This window comes from Tasmannia lanceolata, unplaced genomic scaffold (assembly GCF_043159265.1).
Source record: "Tasmannia lanceolata isolate RefF3 unplaced genomic scaffold, GAP_Taslan_0.1 ptg000012l, whole genome shotgun sequence".
Lineage (NCBI taxonomy): Eukaryota > Viridiplantae > Streptophyta > Magnoliopsida > Canellales > Winteraceae > Tasmannia > Tasmannia lanceolata.
Genome location: NW_027518689.1, coordinates 29,524,089 through 29,539,928, shown reverse-complemented (window position 1 = coordinate 29,539,928; position 15,840 = coordinate 29,524,089). Strand labels below are relative to the sequence as shown.

Here is a 15,840-nt window from a genome sequence, read left to right as displayed (position 1 = left end):
AGCCGCGGACATAAGAAAAAGAGGATTTAAAAGATGATTTAGGCCATCAGCATGAGGAGGGAGAAAGGATAACAAAAGGAGTAGTGATTTAGAGGGAGGGAAGGGAAATCTAGCACTTTCACATTCATATAGGCTAGTCAATCAGTAGTGATCATATATACACTATAATATAAAGATCTATAGACTTGTTAAGATAACTTTATATCAACCTCCCGACTCTCAAGATATAATGTAATAACATCATAAAAATGGATACGTGAAAATATTTTATTAAAATTTTTAGTGCATGCATCGATTCTCAAATAATTCATTCTTCCTATTGAACCTAGGTTACCAACAGTAGATTTGCTTCAACTCAGGATTTAATGAAAAATGAAAAGATTTCATTAAAATTTGCAGTAATACATAAATTCTCAAATAGTTCATCCAATTGGACCTAGGTTTTCAATAGTACGTACAACTTTTATTAAAACTCATTTCCCTTGATAATGCTGCTATCAACTTTCTTCTTAGGCCATTGGAGAGAGAATCAACTAGATTTTTCTTGGATTTCACGTAATCAACTTAAATTAATTACTTCATCATAGATAAAATCTCTTCCAATGCTACAAATTCTTATTCCATGGGGGAATGAGTGATGAATGTATGTTTCCTGGACTTCGAAAAAAATAATACCTCCTTACAGGGGCAGAACCAGGAATTTACACCTGGGGGGCCGGACTAGTTGTAAAAAAAAAGCATGATATATCCTTTTCAACAATAGGAAATGCAATACTTAAAAAAGTAGAATTTTTGCAATTCAAAACAAACCCAAAATTAAATTTTCAAGTAACCAAATATGAAAGGGATAAAGACCAGAGTTCTACTTCCTCCAAGAACCAAGCAAGCTTTACTATAGAAATAGAATTGGTTCTCTTTTGATGAGTGGTGCTATGGAGAGTATATGTTTGACCAGAGTTCTTGGAGGGAGTATATTTTTAGAAATGGTCAGTAATCAATGCCAAAAGGCCAGATTCCATGGAAACTTAATAATGATAACCCAATTGCCTTTAATTTCAGTTCACACCCAAATGGTAAAAACTCATAGAAATGGAAATATAGATATTGGAATAAGTATAAACATTCATGTATGTGTATTAACACTTCAGAGAAAGTTAATGGAAAAGACAAGGTGGGTTAGTGTAGTTGTGTAAACAAATTGGTTGTTGCCACCATATCACAAGTGACGTACAACCAGTTATTTGGTTTAGGAAAAGGGCAATGATAAATTCACTCCCCCTATAGGATTTTTCGCACTCCTTTTAATGTGAATTGGCGTTAAAAGGTGTTAAAGTCGCCTCAATTTACGTCAAAAACGGTGCGAATTATCCTACAGGGGTCCGAATATATATCGTCCCAGGAAAAAAAGGCAATTTGCCCACATGGCACATTCCCCTCAAGTCTCTCCTTCTCTCAGCCTCGTTACCCCTCTGGCCCTCTTTCACTACATTATAAACTATTTTCCCATGGAAAAAATTTCATGCTGCCAAACATGGTGTTAATGGTCCAGAGTCCAGACCCCTCTAACTTCACTTCGACCCTCATATTTCCACCCATCTGACGGATAAAATCGCCTTTTAACATTTTTAGTTAATTTTTAAAGGCAAAAAAAAGGTTAAAGGGGGTGAATTTATCTTCGAGCAGTTAACCACTCTAACATAAACGTTAGGGGGGATTTTATCCCTATTTTAAAGGGAATATCATGGATAAAATTGCCTTTAAAATTATTTGTTAAGTTTTAAAGGCAAAAAAAAACGTTAAAGGGGGTGAATATATCCTCGAGCAGTTGACCATTCTCACAGAAACGTTAGGGGAGATTTTATCCCTATTTTAAAGGGAATATCACTTCCCTTTAATAAAATCCCTATTTTATAGCAATAAATTACCGATAAAATTAAGAGTTTTTTAAAATTCTATCCGAAAGTATACGTTTTAATTAACGATTTTGCAAATCTTTGATATACGTAGTTCCGCCCCTGCCTCCTTATATAGTAAAAATATATGCACTCATTGATATGCACTCATTGACTTGGATTCATTTGGATCTGAAATCCAAGTCGAATCGCTAGCTATAGCTTTCAATCACAACATGCATGATATATTTTAAAATGTAGCTCGACATAAGATAGTGTATATTAGACTTCAGATGGTACTTTAATATTTGAGTGCAACTGATTCTTTTGTGTCCATCATCAGTTTTGACCAAGGTTTTAAATTTCAGTTTCGTAAAGTGTTTCGTTCCTCAACTTAATTTACAGCCGAAATCCTAAAATTTCGGGCGAAATCCACGAAACTAATTAAAATAATATTTTATTCAATAGAAAACTTCGGCTGAAATTACCGAAATTTTGTAATATTGGCTGGAATTTCGGATAAATATTAAATAAATTAGAAAATCGTGGAATTCCTTAAATTTAGGCCATCGAAATTTCAAAATTTCGAACGAAATAATGTAACATTTTGGGCATATGCAATTTAGATTTCGTGGTTGACCGAACCTGAAATTTCGGATTTCGGTCGAAATTTAAGACCTTGGTTTTGACATTTGAATTATACGGAGGGACGATATGATTAAAGTAGAATTGCTCTAATCATTTAAGAACCTTCTATATGTAGCTTAATTGTGACTACAAGTACATTATCTTTTATGATCATCTTTATTTCCAGAATCCCATCAGCTTTCCCGAGATCATTTTCATGTTGAGTTTAAATAAATGATTTTTTCAATATCTAAAATACATTGTGTCTATAAAAAATGAGTAGTTTTGATTGAATTTATTAAACATATACACATTTCTCATCTATTCGGCAAATATCCACTTGAATTGCTTCACTTGTCATTGCTTTGGAACTTGAATTAGTCCTTAGAGTGATTTTATCTGTTTGTAAATTTTATTTCTTACCCTTATAGAGGGCGAGCCTTGGCGCAACGGTAAGGTTGCTCCATTGTGACCTAGTGGTCACGGATTCGAGTCACCGAAATAGCCTCGTTGCAAAGCAGGGGTAAGGTTGCGTACATCTAGCCCTCCTCAGACCCCGCAATGGCGGGAGCCTCGTGCACTGGGCCGCCTTTTTTTTTTTACTCTTGTAGCAAATCATTTATCTAACTCTAATTAGAAAAACAATCTTCACATCCATGTCATGAATTATATAGTTTTGGAAATACATAAGACTTTTAATTTTGACGGCTCTAGCGAAGCCAAAGTCATTGCTTCTGTCATAGCGTGGGCTAGGTCACTCTCTTTGTTCCTATTGGCTTATGAGCATTGGGAAGGATGGAAGGAGGTGTGTGCTAACAAGGAAATCCGCCCAAAGATCAATCAAACATGGAAATGCCCTTCGAAAAGTGGTGTGAAACTTAATTTCAACCGCTCTAGCGAAGGCAACCCCGGCCCTAGCGCCCTGCTGGCATTGGTGGCTTATTGAGGGATTCCGATGGTGGAGTAATTTTGACTTTTTCGGAACCCATTGGCCATTCGGATGCTAGCGAAGCTGAAGTTAGAGCAGTTCATGAGGGGTTGAAAATTACATTTGTCTTAGATTGTGACAACCAATTGTGAGCCCTAAACCGATTATTGGACTCATTAAACCGATTATTGGACCCATTTTGAGTCCAATAATCGGTTTAGGGCTCACAATCGGTTGTTACATTCCCAAACGAACAGGGCATTAGATTTGAGTCCATAATCGGTTTGGAGGCTAACAATCGGCTATCATAATCTCAAACAAACAGGGCCATAGTAGAAGACGTGAGATTGCCAGACGTTTAAGTTGTGGAAGCCAAACAACTAAACAAGCCCGACTCTACAAAAAGAAATGGGGAACTGGGGAAGTGATACATTCCCACCCTGTACTTCCTCAGGCCAGCCCCCTCTAGTCTATTTCTGACTACCCATTTCCAGTAAAGCTGGGTGGCCCAAGGAAGAAAAAGGGACGAATATATCACTTCCCTGTGAGAATATACGGGGGAACAAACACTACACGTCGGATGCGTGGTCGTGTGGTACCAAGTACGGTAAATGGAATCAACGACGCCTTTAACTTTTCTCGATCGCGTCTTTCCCGGAAGCTCCAAATTAATATTGCCACCCCCTCCTTTTTAAACACTGCCTCCCGACCTAACTTCCCTGCTAAGTTTCTTCTTCCTCTTCTCTAACATGGGTGGCAGTGGCCGAGGTGGAGCTCCGTCACCGTTACCGTCATCCTCCCCTTCCACAGGAGGCCAATTCCTCCTCCAATTACTTCAAAATCACCCCTCTCCATCTCCCGATTCGCCCCCTCTCAATCAACAAGACCCCGCTATTGCAGCCGTGGGCCCTAGCCATCCCATCTTCCCATCCCCAAATTTCCCCGATTTCCGCCCCCCTTCCTCCTCTCCTCCTTTCCCTTTCCCCACTAATTTTCTCCCCCCTGGTTTTCTCCCCAACACCCCCTCCCGTCCTCCCCCAGGTTTCCCCGAAAACCACCACGTCCAACGCTTTGGCCTTCCCCACAATCTCGCTCCAAATCTAACTCAAAATCGGATCTCAGTAGACAACACTCTCACATTCGGATCTTTAAAGCCCGAACTTTTGAATCGCGAGGGTTTATCTATAGGTAATAATTATACCGATTCTAGGGTTTCGAGATTTCACTCTCCTGATTTGAGAAGTGATAGTTCTGATTTTAACCAGACAAACCCTGAAGTGAATTTACATGGAGGAAAAGTTTTCCATCATGAGAAAGGTGGAGGGAATTCGTCGGCAAAACAGCAGAATGTTGGGTATAGGAGTCAGTCACAGAAATCTAAGGGTTTGGGGCAATGGGTTTCTGGTAAGGGCGCGAGTGATGGAGAATTGAATGTGGAGAAGGAAGATTCTGGGTTGAATTTCCCTTTTTACGCGAAAGATGAGAGGAAAATGTCTAGAAATCAGGGTCAGGTCTCTTCCAAGTTACCACTTAGTTTTCAGGTTGATCGTCCTGGTCCTCCGAAGGGGAGCAACTTACATTCTGTACCCGCATTTGATATCGAAGAGTCTTTGGCTAATATACATGGCGTGAGTGGTGGTGAAGAACACGGGCACGGAGTTCAGAAGGTGGGAAAGAGGAATATGGATGGAGTAGTTGGTCTAGGCCGGTTTGCGTCTGAAAGGAATGGAGAATTGGATATGATGTCTGAGCAACTTATGAGTTCTTTGATGCTCAGGGATGAATCTGTTAACAAGAATGCTCTAAGTTCCCGTAATAGTTCGCGTGATAAGGTACAATTATACTTGGAAGTAGGAAGTTATTTCTTTGACATGTATTTTATATGTTACATGAGTTAGTTCTTTTCTGAAACTTTAGTTGTTGAGTCTCATTACTTCTGTGTTTTAATGCTTTGGCTGTAATTTTTTTGTATGCTAGCTACTCAAAATATTTGATGTCTGTGTTAATATGTACCTTTGGATTGTAATGCTAAACTAGGGTTTGCAAATCAGATCCGGTGAACTTTTAGGAGCAATGGTAGGGGTTTGCATAATTAAAACAGCAAGCATATGTTTCCCATCTGTTTATACAAAACATGACAGCCATTTACAACAATATCATTCATTGAAATGGGTAACTTTTGAGTCCGAAAATCAATAAAGAACTTAATCTATCCAAGGAAGTGCCATGATGTATGTTAACTTAAGCAACTTTAAAAGAAATCAGATCAGAAATGTTAGATTGGGGATGGATTGTGATGGGCAGTAAGAAAGTTGGGGAATGATTGGGAAAAAGAGCAGGAGAGGAAGAAATGGTGAAAAGGAAACGAAGGAAAAGGGGAGGAGAAGAAAAGGGGGGGATTAGTTAGATAGTAAAAGATGAGAGAGAAAATATGAAAAAGGGAAAAAGAGAGGATGGTAAATGGGGAGGTTGTAGGAATAAAGGGGATTGAGGGAACGAGAAAAAGGGAGGAGAGGAGAAGGGATAAGGTGTACTCGGTAGCGGAGGGTGGACCATGGGCTTGGGTAAATGGGTAATAGGTTTTGGGCTTTAATTGGTGGGTCATGTTGGCCAAGTGTTTAAATTGGGTTTAGGCAATGGATTTGGGGTCATAAGTGGTGGGCCATGGCAAATGGGTAAGTGAAAAAATGTCTAGAGGGGTAGGGGTAGCAAGGCTACCTGGAACGTGGTTCGTTCCAGTACGCGATACGGGAATGGGTACGGGGTACGAGGGTACCCTGGTACTCGGTATGATGAGGGTAGGCTAAGTCGGATCGCTATTTGGGGTTGCAGGCTAGTTTGGAGCGTTAATCCGGGTAGCTCTGATACTCTATAATTCTATATATAATTTTATATACTTTTACAAGAATATCATTCTATAGTCCATACTACAGACATTTAATAAACAAAAGAAAAAACCTCATATATGCCATTTTATTTCAGTTCCAATCCAATCCATAATATATAAAATTTGAAGATCTCCAAGTATCACTAAATTAAGTACCAACATATATTGCATTCTCAATCTTAAATGAAAGCAAATAGAAAATAACTACCCAGTTTTGAAATAAAATATGAAAAAACTAATAAACTATTGTGCATCATTCTTTTCCTAGTCCATCGAAGTGGACCCTTTTGCAAAGCTGGATACATAGTTGTCAACCCGTGACTCGACTCGTGACTCGATTTCTTAATTTTACGACTTGTGACTCGACTCGACTCGTGACTCGTAAGAGTTTTTGAAAAGAGTAGAAATGTAGTTGAAAAAAATATTATATCTCAAAAGATGAAGCATGTAAAAAAAATATAACCCAATTGCACATAGATAAAGCACTAAGCCAAAAATATCCATCTATCCATAATATATACTAAGCACGTAACTTTCCAAATGTCACTCACCTTTTTTAGAAAAAGTTTTTCCTGGAAAGTATTTTCCCCTACATCATGTTTTGATCTTTTGATTGGGAGGGGTGGGGCCATATTCTATACCCAAGAATAGCATTGGTAGGGTCCACTATTTTACCCTTGATCTGATGAGCTCACCAACTCTATCCAAACCCATGCATTTGGGACCAACTTTTTTTTTTAATGGTTTGGACTAATTATTTTACACCTCATGCTATGATGGGGTGGGGCCCAGTATTTATTGACCATGCCTAGGATTGGTGGGGCCCACTGTCTCTACCCAAACTAATGCAAAAAGTGGGCCCACCATTTTACCCCTATTGTTATTGACAAGGTGGTGTCCACCGTCCCTACCCAAACCTATGCATTTGACTGGAGCCAACCATTTTACGTCTCATGTTTTGATGGCGTGGGGCCCACCATTTACTAGTAAATAACTTCATGCTTGTAACTTGCATGAACAAAAATAATTAAGTTTTACGTTCCTACTTCAAAGTTTTCAACCATCAAAGCAAGAAAGCCCAGGCCTAACGACTCGATTCGACTCGTAAGAGTCATAGTTTTTTACTCGACTCGGAGCGACTCGTAAGAGTCACCAGATGACTCGTAAGAGTTTTCGACAGAGGCGACTTGCATGGGCGACTCGACTTGCAAGCCCGGCGACTCGATAGTTGCCTCGTACGACTTGTAAGAGTTTGACAACTATGGCTGGATATGTGAGTTTGTTGTAGTTTGGGTTGATGAATTGATGGTCTGCTTGAACTTGGGGGAGCGAGCATTGTGCTAGAAGCTGGCATCGAAGCATGCGAGGATGATATTATAAACTCTCTCTGTCTCTCTCCCCTCTCTCTCTACAAAAGCAAGGAAGTCGGGAAGGATGTTTTATAATACTACATGGAGTGCATTTCGAGAGGCGATCTTCAATGGAAGTTTATGTCGGAACAAGTTTCAGGTTAGTCTCTTTACCTCTTCTTCGATTCCTTTTTTTTTTCCTCCAATGAGGTATGATTCGATTAAAGCTGGGAAGGAGAGTTGTTTTTTGTTCTCTTTCCCCCTTCTTCCCTCTCTCTATGCGTCTCTCCCTTTCCTGAGGGTTGCTCAAGTCGCCATTTTTGGCAATCCGGGTCGCAAAAGACCCATGTTTCGGGTCGTGCAACTCTGGATCGCGGGTCAGAGAGTGGGAGGGCGACCTGGTAACATTAAAGGGTATTGCGCTATGGGTAGTGATGTTGACATCTCCCGCATCTAGGTCCAATAAAAATATCACAAATAACTAAAGTCTTAACCTCTCCTGTGCGGGATATTTGCGCACTTACAAGCGTATTTCTCAGAACTTGTTTTGGAAGGGACTCAAAGGCGATGTTGAGCGCTTTGTTGCATGATGTGTTGTTTGTCAAAAAAATAAATATGAGACATTGGCTCCGGCGGGGGTTGTGGCAGCGACTACCGATTCCAAATAGAGTTTGGGAGGACATATCAATGGATTTCATTGATGGACTGCAGGTCTCAGCGGGTAAGACGGTGATTATGGTGGTTGTTGATCGTTTGTCTAAATTTGCTCATTTTAGTGTTCTCGGTCATCCATATACCGCATGTGTTGTCGCTGAAGTTTTTGTTCGCGATGTTTCAAAGCTTCCTGGCATGCCGTGCTCCATTGTGATCGACCGAGATCCCATATATATATCAGCAACTTTTGGAAGGAATATTTTCAGCTACAGGGAACCCAACTGAAGATGAGTTCTACTTACCATCCTCAAACGGATGGCCAAACGGAGTCCCTCAACCAGAGCTTGGAGACATATTTGAGGTACTTCATTGCTGATCGGCTGAAACATTGGACGAGATGTCTTCCTTGGGCAGAATACTGGTATAATACCTCTTATCAAACGGCAGCGAAGATGATGCTTTTGAGGTGTTATACGGGCGTCCTGCACCTGTCTTACAACGATATATTGCCGGTACGTTTGCTGTTGAGCATGTCGGCAAGGCTTTATGTGACAGGGATCAGTTACTCCGTGACCTCAAGGATAATTTAGTAATGGCTCAAAATTGCATGAAGGTCCAACATGATTAACATTGTACCGAGCATTTTCAGGTTTATGATATGGTATACGTCAAGCTACAGCCCTACCGCCAATCTACTATGGGTCAACGTGTTAATCAGAAGTTGGCTCAATGTTATTGCGGGCCTTACAAAGTCGTTGCACGCTTGGCAAGGTAGCATATCAGTTAGAGTTACCGGAAGGTTCGCTTATACACCCAGTGTTTCACATGTCGGTGTTAAAGAAACATGTCAGAATCGTTGTGCCTACGTCAAGTGACTTACCGCCTATTTCTTCTGATGGAAGGAGAGTCATCACAGAGGCATTGGTGCAATGGGCAGGTCTACCTACCGATGAGGCTACTTGGCTTGACTGTGACGATCTTAGGAACCGGTCTCCTCACTTAAACCTTGAGGACAAGGTTCATCTTGAAGGGGGAGGGAATGATAGCAATCATGGACCTGCTAAACTGGCTAGAAGATCTTCTTAATATGCTCCTTCCCATTTGCTTTTATTTCATGCCATGTTTAGCTTTTATTTTGTGCCATGTTTAGTTACTTAGTTTGGTAGCTTTCCTCTATAGATTTGATTGCTTTTGGGAACTTCTATATTAGTTATTTCTTTTTTGTAAATCTTTCCATTTATGAGAGTTTATTTCCTTTTGTAATGATTTACCATTTATGAGAGTTTATTTCCTTTTGTAATTCTCTCTACTTAGGAGAGACTAGTGGATTGAATAAGTCGTGAGAGATTTTCTTCAAGCTTTGGGTTAGGAGGTTGGTTTCCCTTGAAGAAACCCATAGAATCATATTAGTTTATGATGTGAAGCATTTTATTTTTAAGTGCATTTCTTGAGCCTCACGGCGGTTGTATATAAATTCCTTTTGGTACATAACAATGCTTATTCTTCCAAGGTTTTGCGGTGTTAATGAAAAATTACTAATTGCAATATTATTACTATCTGCTACCAATAAAAAATATGTGTACACATTTATTATTACTATCTTCTTGTTAGTTTTCTTGATGTGTGGAGTCATTTCGACTAATTTCTCTTTCAAAGTTGTCAGCTTGCTTTCATAACTACTGATTGACTCTTTTTTCCCCATTTTGGAAAATTTGGTGATTATTCATTTTTTTTCTAGTGCCGGTTTCCTTGTTACCGTACTCACTCAATTCTTGTTTTTTTTTGTTTGCATATCAAGCTTGAGAAAGCACTTCATTTATCTTTGTATATTCTATTGAGAGCTCAAAATGTTCTTGTTTTCTTAATAATGGGCCCTGTGCAAGAGATTGTGAAGTACAAGCTATCATGATCTATTTGGACCATATCTAGTACTCTTGAATTATATCTAAGGCTTATATCCTTTATATGCTCAGGATGTCAGGTCAGATTTCCATAGAGGACCCCAATTACCTGGTCAGCGAATGAGGAACCGCAGAAGAGAGGTGGATTGTCGTAGTGACATTGAGAGATTTACGCCTAATTTTCTTTCAATTTATGAATCTCTGATACCACCAGAGGAAGAAAAAGCCAAGCAGAAACAACTACTGTCATCATTGGAAAAACTTGTAAATAAAGAATGGCCGAGAGCTCAGTTGTATCTATATGGATCCTGTGCTAATTCATTTGGAGTTTCCAATAGTGACATTGATGTTTGTCTTGCAATGGATGACGACGATGTTAGCAAGGCTGAAATTTTGTTGAAACTTGCAGAGATTTTAGAATCAGATAATCTCCAGAATGTGCAGGTGAGTTGCGACTGCTTGGTTCCTTGCAGATTCTAAGATGCTTTGTATATTCCATTTATCATAGTTTGTGTAGTAGGTGTTGTTTTAAAAGTGAGCATGCCCTCCATTCATTTACAGTGATTCAGATATTTCTTTGTACTATGTATTGGGGCATTTTTTTCTATGAATGTGACCAGGAGGTTACTCCCGGACATGTGTTCATTTCGTTTGATTGCAATTACTAAAAAGGATTTTCTAGACCCTGTTCGTTTTAGATCATGCCAACCGATTGTGAGCCCAAAATCAATTTTTGGACTCAAATTTAAACGTAAATTTGAGTCCAATAATTGGTTTTGGGCTCACAATCGGTTGGCATAATCTTAAACGAACAGGGCCCTAGTATATAATAGCCAACAGTAAGCTGATTGTTGTGGAAGTACATTCTTTAGTCCTATTGTTTGGCAAAGATGGAGTTTGAATGACTGCAGTTATGTGATCGTAATAAAACCGGATGAGCTGTGATCTGCATAAAGCGAAGAAATTGTTTTTTGTATGTGGTAAACCTTTCAGATCTGTTTAACTACTCCAAGAATAAATATTTCTTGACTGCTGTTTAAAATGTTCTTCTATTGTACAGACTAGAAAAAACAGTATTCTTAGATATCTGTATTATAACTTTATCCATGAAGTTGCATGTAGTAGCCACTAGCCATAATGGAACTGATCACTGTATACGTGGCTGTTGCTAATTCAAAACAAGTTCTTTGTTTGCAATTGTGATGTCTCTCGTTACTCACATGGGCCCATAGAATCCTCGCGGATTTGCACATGTCAAAGAAGCAAGGGACTCTTTGGTTAACTCTGCGCATCAAATATTAGACTTTATCTGTCATTTGGTTGTATCACTCAAGGTGTATTTCTGTGTTTCTTTATCTGTTAGCATTATGTATTTTGGTATTTATATCTGTGTTTCTTTATCTTTTCTTCTTCCATTATGTTTTCAGAATATTTATTGGAGCCATTGGCTGCTGATGTTTGAGTTTTTCTTCTACATTTTGTCTTGTTTCATCTCTTTCTAGAGATGGGGTTGTTTCAAACGGATATATCCACATACCTGCATAAGTTGGTATCCGAGCATTGGTTTCTTGCTGTATTGTTGTGAAATCAACAACTTGAAGGCTGGTAGAAGAGGCCAAGGTAGGTGTGTCTGCGTGGACCCTTTACTTGATGCTACATATGAAGATATCAAAGCCGTCATGAGGCATATACAACAATTGGCATAGAGTCTTGATAGTTATTGGCTTCTGGAGGAAGTTGACAATAGCCATGCTTCCAATGATCCAAAACTTGGTTCTACGTAAGTTGACTTGAACCCACAACCTCGTTGTTGCGACACAAAGCACATTCTTATGATGATCCATATTACAACTAATGCAGCCCAGGCCATCCATGACTGAGATTGAGGTGTTACATGTGCTAATGGAGATGAGAGAAGAGAAAAGAGGAGAAGAGAAGATGGATAAGTTGGTGAAGACAAAATACTGTCTCACACGAAAATTATTATACACACACACATATATGCTTGTGGGTGTTTTACATAAAAGGGCTGAAACACCCCCAAGTGGAGGGTATTATTACATGATAGTTCTCAACTCTCTTCCTCAAGCTGGAGTATATATCATACATACCCAGCTTGTTACATAAATCACTAAGCCTTGCTCTACTTAGATGTTTAGTGAACATATCAGCAATTTGGTCATACGATCTTGTGAAAACTGTGCTGATCTCTCTCATTTGAATTCTCTTGCGAATAAAATGACAATCCACCTCTATGTGATTTGTCCTCATGAAAAACTGGATTAAATGCGATATGAGTTGCTGACTTATTATCGCCAAGGTTTTAAATTTCGGTTTCGGGACCGATTTCGGACCCCACTGAAATCCGAAATTTCCGGCCGAAATTTTTGTATTTCAGTTCGGACCGAAATTTGTAACACTTATAAAAAAAAAAAAATGGCATTTTCTCGAAATTTCTGACCGAAATTCCGGCCGAAATTTGGTAAAGGCTGAAATTTGAAATTTCGCCAAATTTCGGTTTTGGTCCCCACCGAAATCTGAAATTTCGGTCGAAATTTAAAACCATGATTGTCGCAATGGAGAGATGCATGTAATGAGTAAGGTAATCTAGTCTCCGACATAAACGATCTTAACCACATTAACTCTCATCCAGTATATGCCATAGCCCTATACTTTGCCTCTGCACTTGACTTGGAACCCACATCTTGCTTCTTGCTCTTCCATGACTCTAGATTGCCTCTAATGAAGGTACAATAGCCCGTCGTAGATCTCCTGTTAGCAAGAGACCCTGGCCAATCTGCATTTGAATACCCTCTATTCGCATGTGACTATGCTTCCTGAAGAATAGTCCTTTACCAGGAGCTTTCTTCAGGTATCTCACAATTTGGGTAGCTGTTGACCAATGAGATGTCCGTGGCGTGCTCATATACTAGCTGACTACACTAACTGCAAAGGAGATATCTGGACGAGTCACAATGAGATATATCAGTTTTCCCACTAACCATCTGTATCTGCCTGGATCCTCTAACAACTCTCCCTGGTCAGGAGACAGCTTGATGTTTGGATCCATGGGTGTCTCAGCCGGTTTGGCTCCTAGAAGGACCATCTCTTCCAATATATCTAATGCATACTTCCTCTGTGATACCCCCTTACGTGAGTAGACAACCTCTATACCAAGGAAGTACCTCAAACGTCCAAGATCCTTAGTATTGAATTCTTTCTGAAGGAAATCCTTCAGTCTCTGTATGCTTGTATTGTCACTCCCAATGATGATAATATCATCTACATAAACCACCAGGAAAATCCAACCATCCTCAGAGTGTGAACTGAATACTGAATGATCCACAACACATTGTCTCATACCGAACCGTACCACTGCCTTACAGAACTTTCCAAACCAAGCACGAGGAGACTGCTTGAGAGCAGAAGGAGCCTTCCTCAAGCAACAAACAAAGTGCCTCAACTCCCCCTGAGCAACATTCCCAAGAGGTTGCTCCATGTAGACCTCTTCCTGCATATCACCATGCAAGAAGGCATTCTTGACATCCAACTGAAATAGTGACCGGGACATATTAACTGCAAGCGATATTAACCCCGACTGAATGGAATTTTGGCCACAGGTGAGGAAGTATCTGTGCAGTCAATGCCATAGGTCTGAGTGTAGCCTTTTGCAACTAACCGTGCCTTGAGTTGTTCCACTGCCCCATCTGGAAGGTATATGACTGTAAATACCCATTTACAGCCCACATCAACAGAGATCTAAACGAGTGCCAAACAACCACATCCACCAAACAACAACCACATCCACTATCAGCACAAACAACTAACCACCAAATCTTCATGACAGAGGGGGAGGAGGAAATAAGAGGAGGCGGTGTTGGCCATGGCAGTGGTATTGGAGGAGCAAGATAAAGAACATCAACCGTTGGAGGAAGATGAGGCAACTGCTCTGGGAAGGCCCTTTTCTGAAGAGGAAATCGAGAGAGGCTTGTTCTCTCTGGAGAGGGATAAAGCTCCGGGGCCTGATGGTTTTTGCTTAGCTTTCTTCCAAGCTTGTTGGAGTTTGTTAGAGGCGACATTTTGAGATTTTTTCTAGAAATTCTTTGATGGGTTGGAGCTTGACAGAGGTACGGATGCTACTTTTTTAGCTCTCATTCTTAAGGTTAAAGGAGCCTCAACTATTAGTGACTTCTGTCCAATTAGCCTCACTGGTTGTCTCTATAAGTTGCTAGCAAAAGTTTTAGCCGCTCGGATTAAAATGGTGATGCCCAAGATTGTTTCGGATAGCCAGTCCACTTTTGTTAGCCATAGACAAATTTTGGATTGTTCTCTAGTAGCGAATGAGATCATCGACTTCTACTCTAAGACTGGGAGGAAATGCATAGTATGCAGCTTGATATGGAAAAGGCCTACGATCGGGTTGAATGGAATTTTTTAGATTATGTGTTGCTTAGAATGGGTTTTGGCGTGAAATGGAGAAATTGGATTTCTAGATGTGTATCCTCGCCTTGGTTCTCGGTGCTCATCAATGATGCCCTGAATGGTTTTTTAAATCTTCTTGTGGGTTGAGGCAAGGGGATCCACTATCCCCCTTCCTCTTCGTTATTGTGGCCGAATCCCTTAATTGCCTCCTTTCTAAAGGCTCAAGCTGCGGTCTAATAGAAGGGTTCAAAGTTGGCCAAGTGGAAACCGAAGTCACTCATTTACAGTTTGTGGATGACACCCTTCTCTTCTCCTCTCCGGATGTTTCCAAGGTCCTTAACCTTAAAGCAATCATTCGTTGTTATGAGTTGGTTTCGGGGTAGCGCTCTAATTTTCACAAGTCAAAGCTTTTTGGTATTCACCTGGAGTCGGTGGTTGCTCTTGGGTTGGCTGGTATTATGGGGTGCAAATTGGAAAACTTGCCTTCTACCTATCTGGGCCTACCATTGGCAGGTGGTAGACATAGTAAATGTAGCTGGGATCCAATTTTGGAGAGAGTTGAAAGAAGGTTAGGTACTTTGAAGAGAAACCTTGTCTCTAGAGGTGGAAGACTCACTTTAATAAAGGGGTTACTAGCAAGGTTTTAAATTTCGGCCGAAATCCGGAATGAAATTTCGGATTTCGGTGAGGACCGAAACGTTCCGAAACCGAAATTGCCGAAATTTATTTTTAAATTTGTGAATTTCGGTCGAAAAAATCCTAAGAGTTCATTTTAGTCATCTTACTTTTCAAAGCCAATAAAATCTGACGGAAGCTGCTGATATTCTTGTTTTTAAACCCCTTGATGAACGCATGTTACAATTCTTATTCAAAAGATTAATGGCCATTTAGTAAAGCATGTACATGATCACTTGGGATCTGATTCCAAATGAAACTTTGATCGCACAAAAGAAGGCATTTTATATGTTTATTTAATTGTCGAGTATCATTCTTTGTGATTTTATGTTGTTTGCATCTGAATACTAACCCCCGGTAATATATTCATTTTAATTCAGCCATTACAAATCATGGTTCATTATTGTATTCCATGGATCGCCTCGGTCTCTGTTTCTTATCAATGAAAGTCTCTTACCATTCAAAAAAAAGAAAAAAACAAATCATGGTTAAATTAATAGAATGT

The 15,840-nt window shown here is 39.8% G+C and overlaps 1 protein-coding gene across 1 annotated transcript in view; it reads left to right on the top strand.

The window, feature by feature from the left end:
- Positions 1–4,139: 4,139 nt before the first annotated feature.
- The window catches only part of LOC143887815 (Nucleotidyltransferase family protein), a 42,313-nt gene continuing 30,612 nt past the window's right edge, over positions 4,140–15,840 (top strand). The window contains exons 1-2 of the mRNA XM_077392007.1: positions 4,140–5,279; positions 10,311–10,682. Of these exons, the coding sequence (XP_077248122.1) occupies positions 4,197–5,279; positions 10,311–10,682 (1,455 nt within the window). The 5' untranslated portion in view covers positions 4,140–4,196. The remainder of the gene's footprint in view (positions 5,280–10,310; positions 10,683–15,840) is intronic.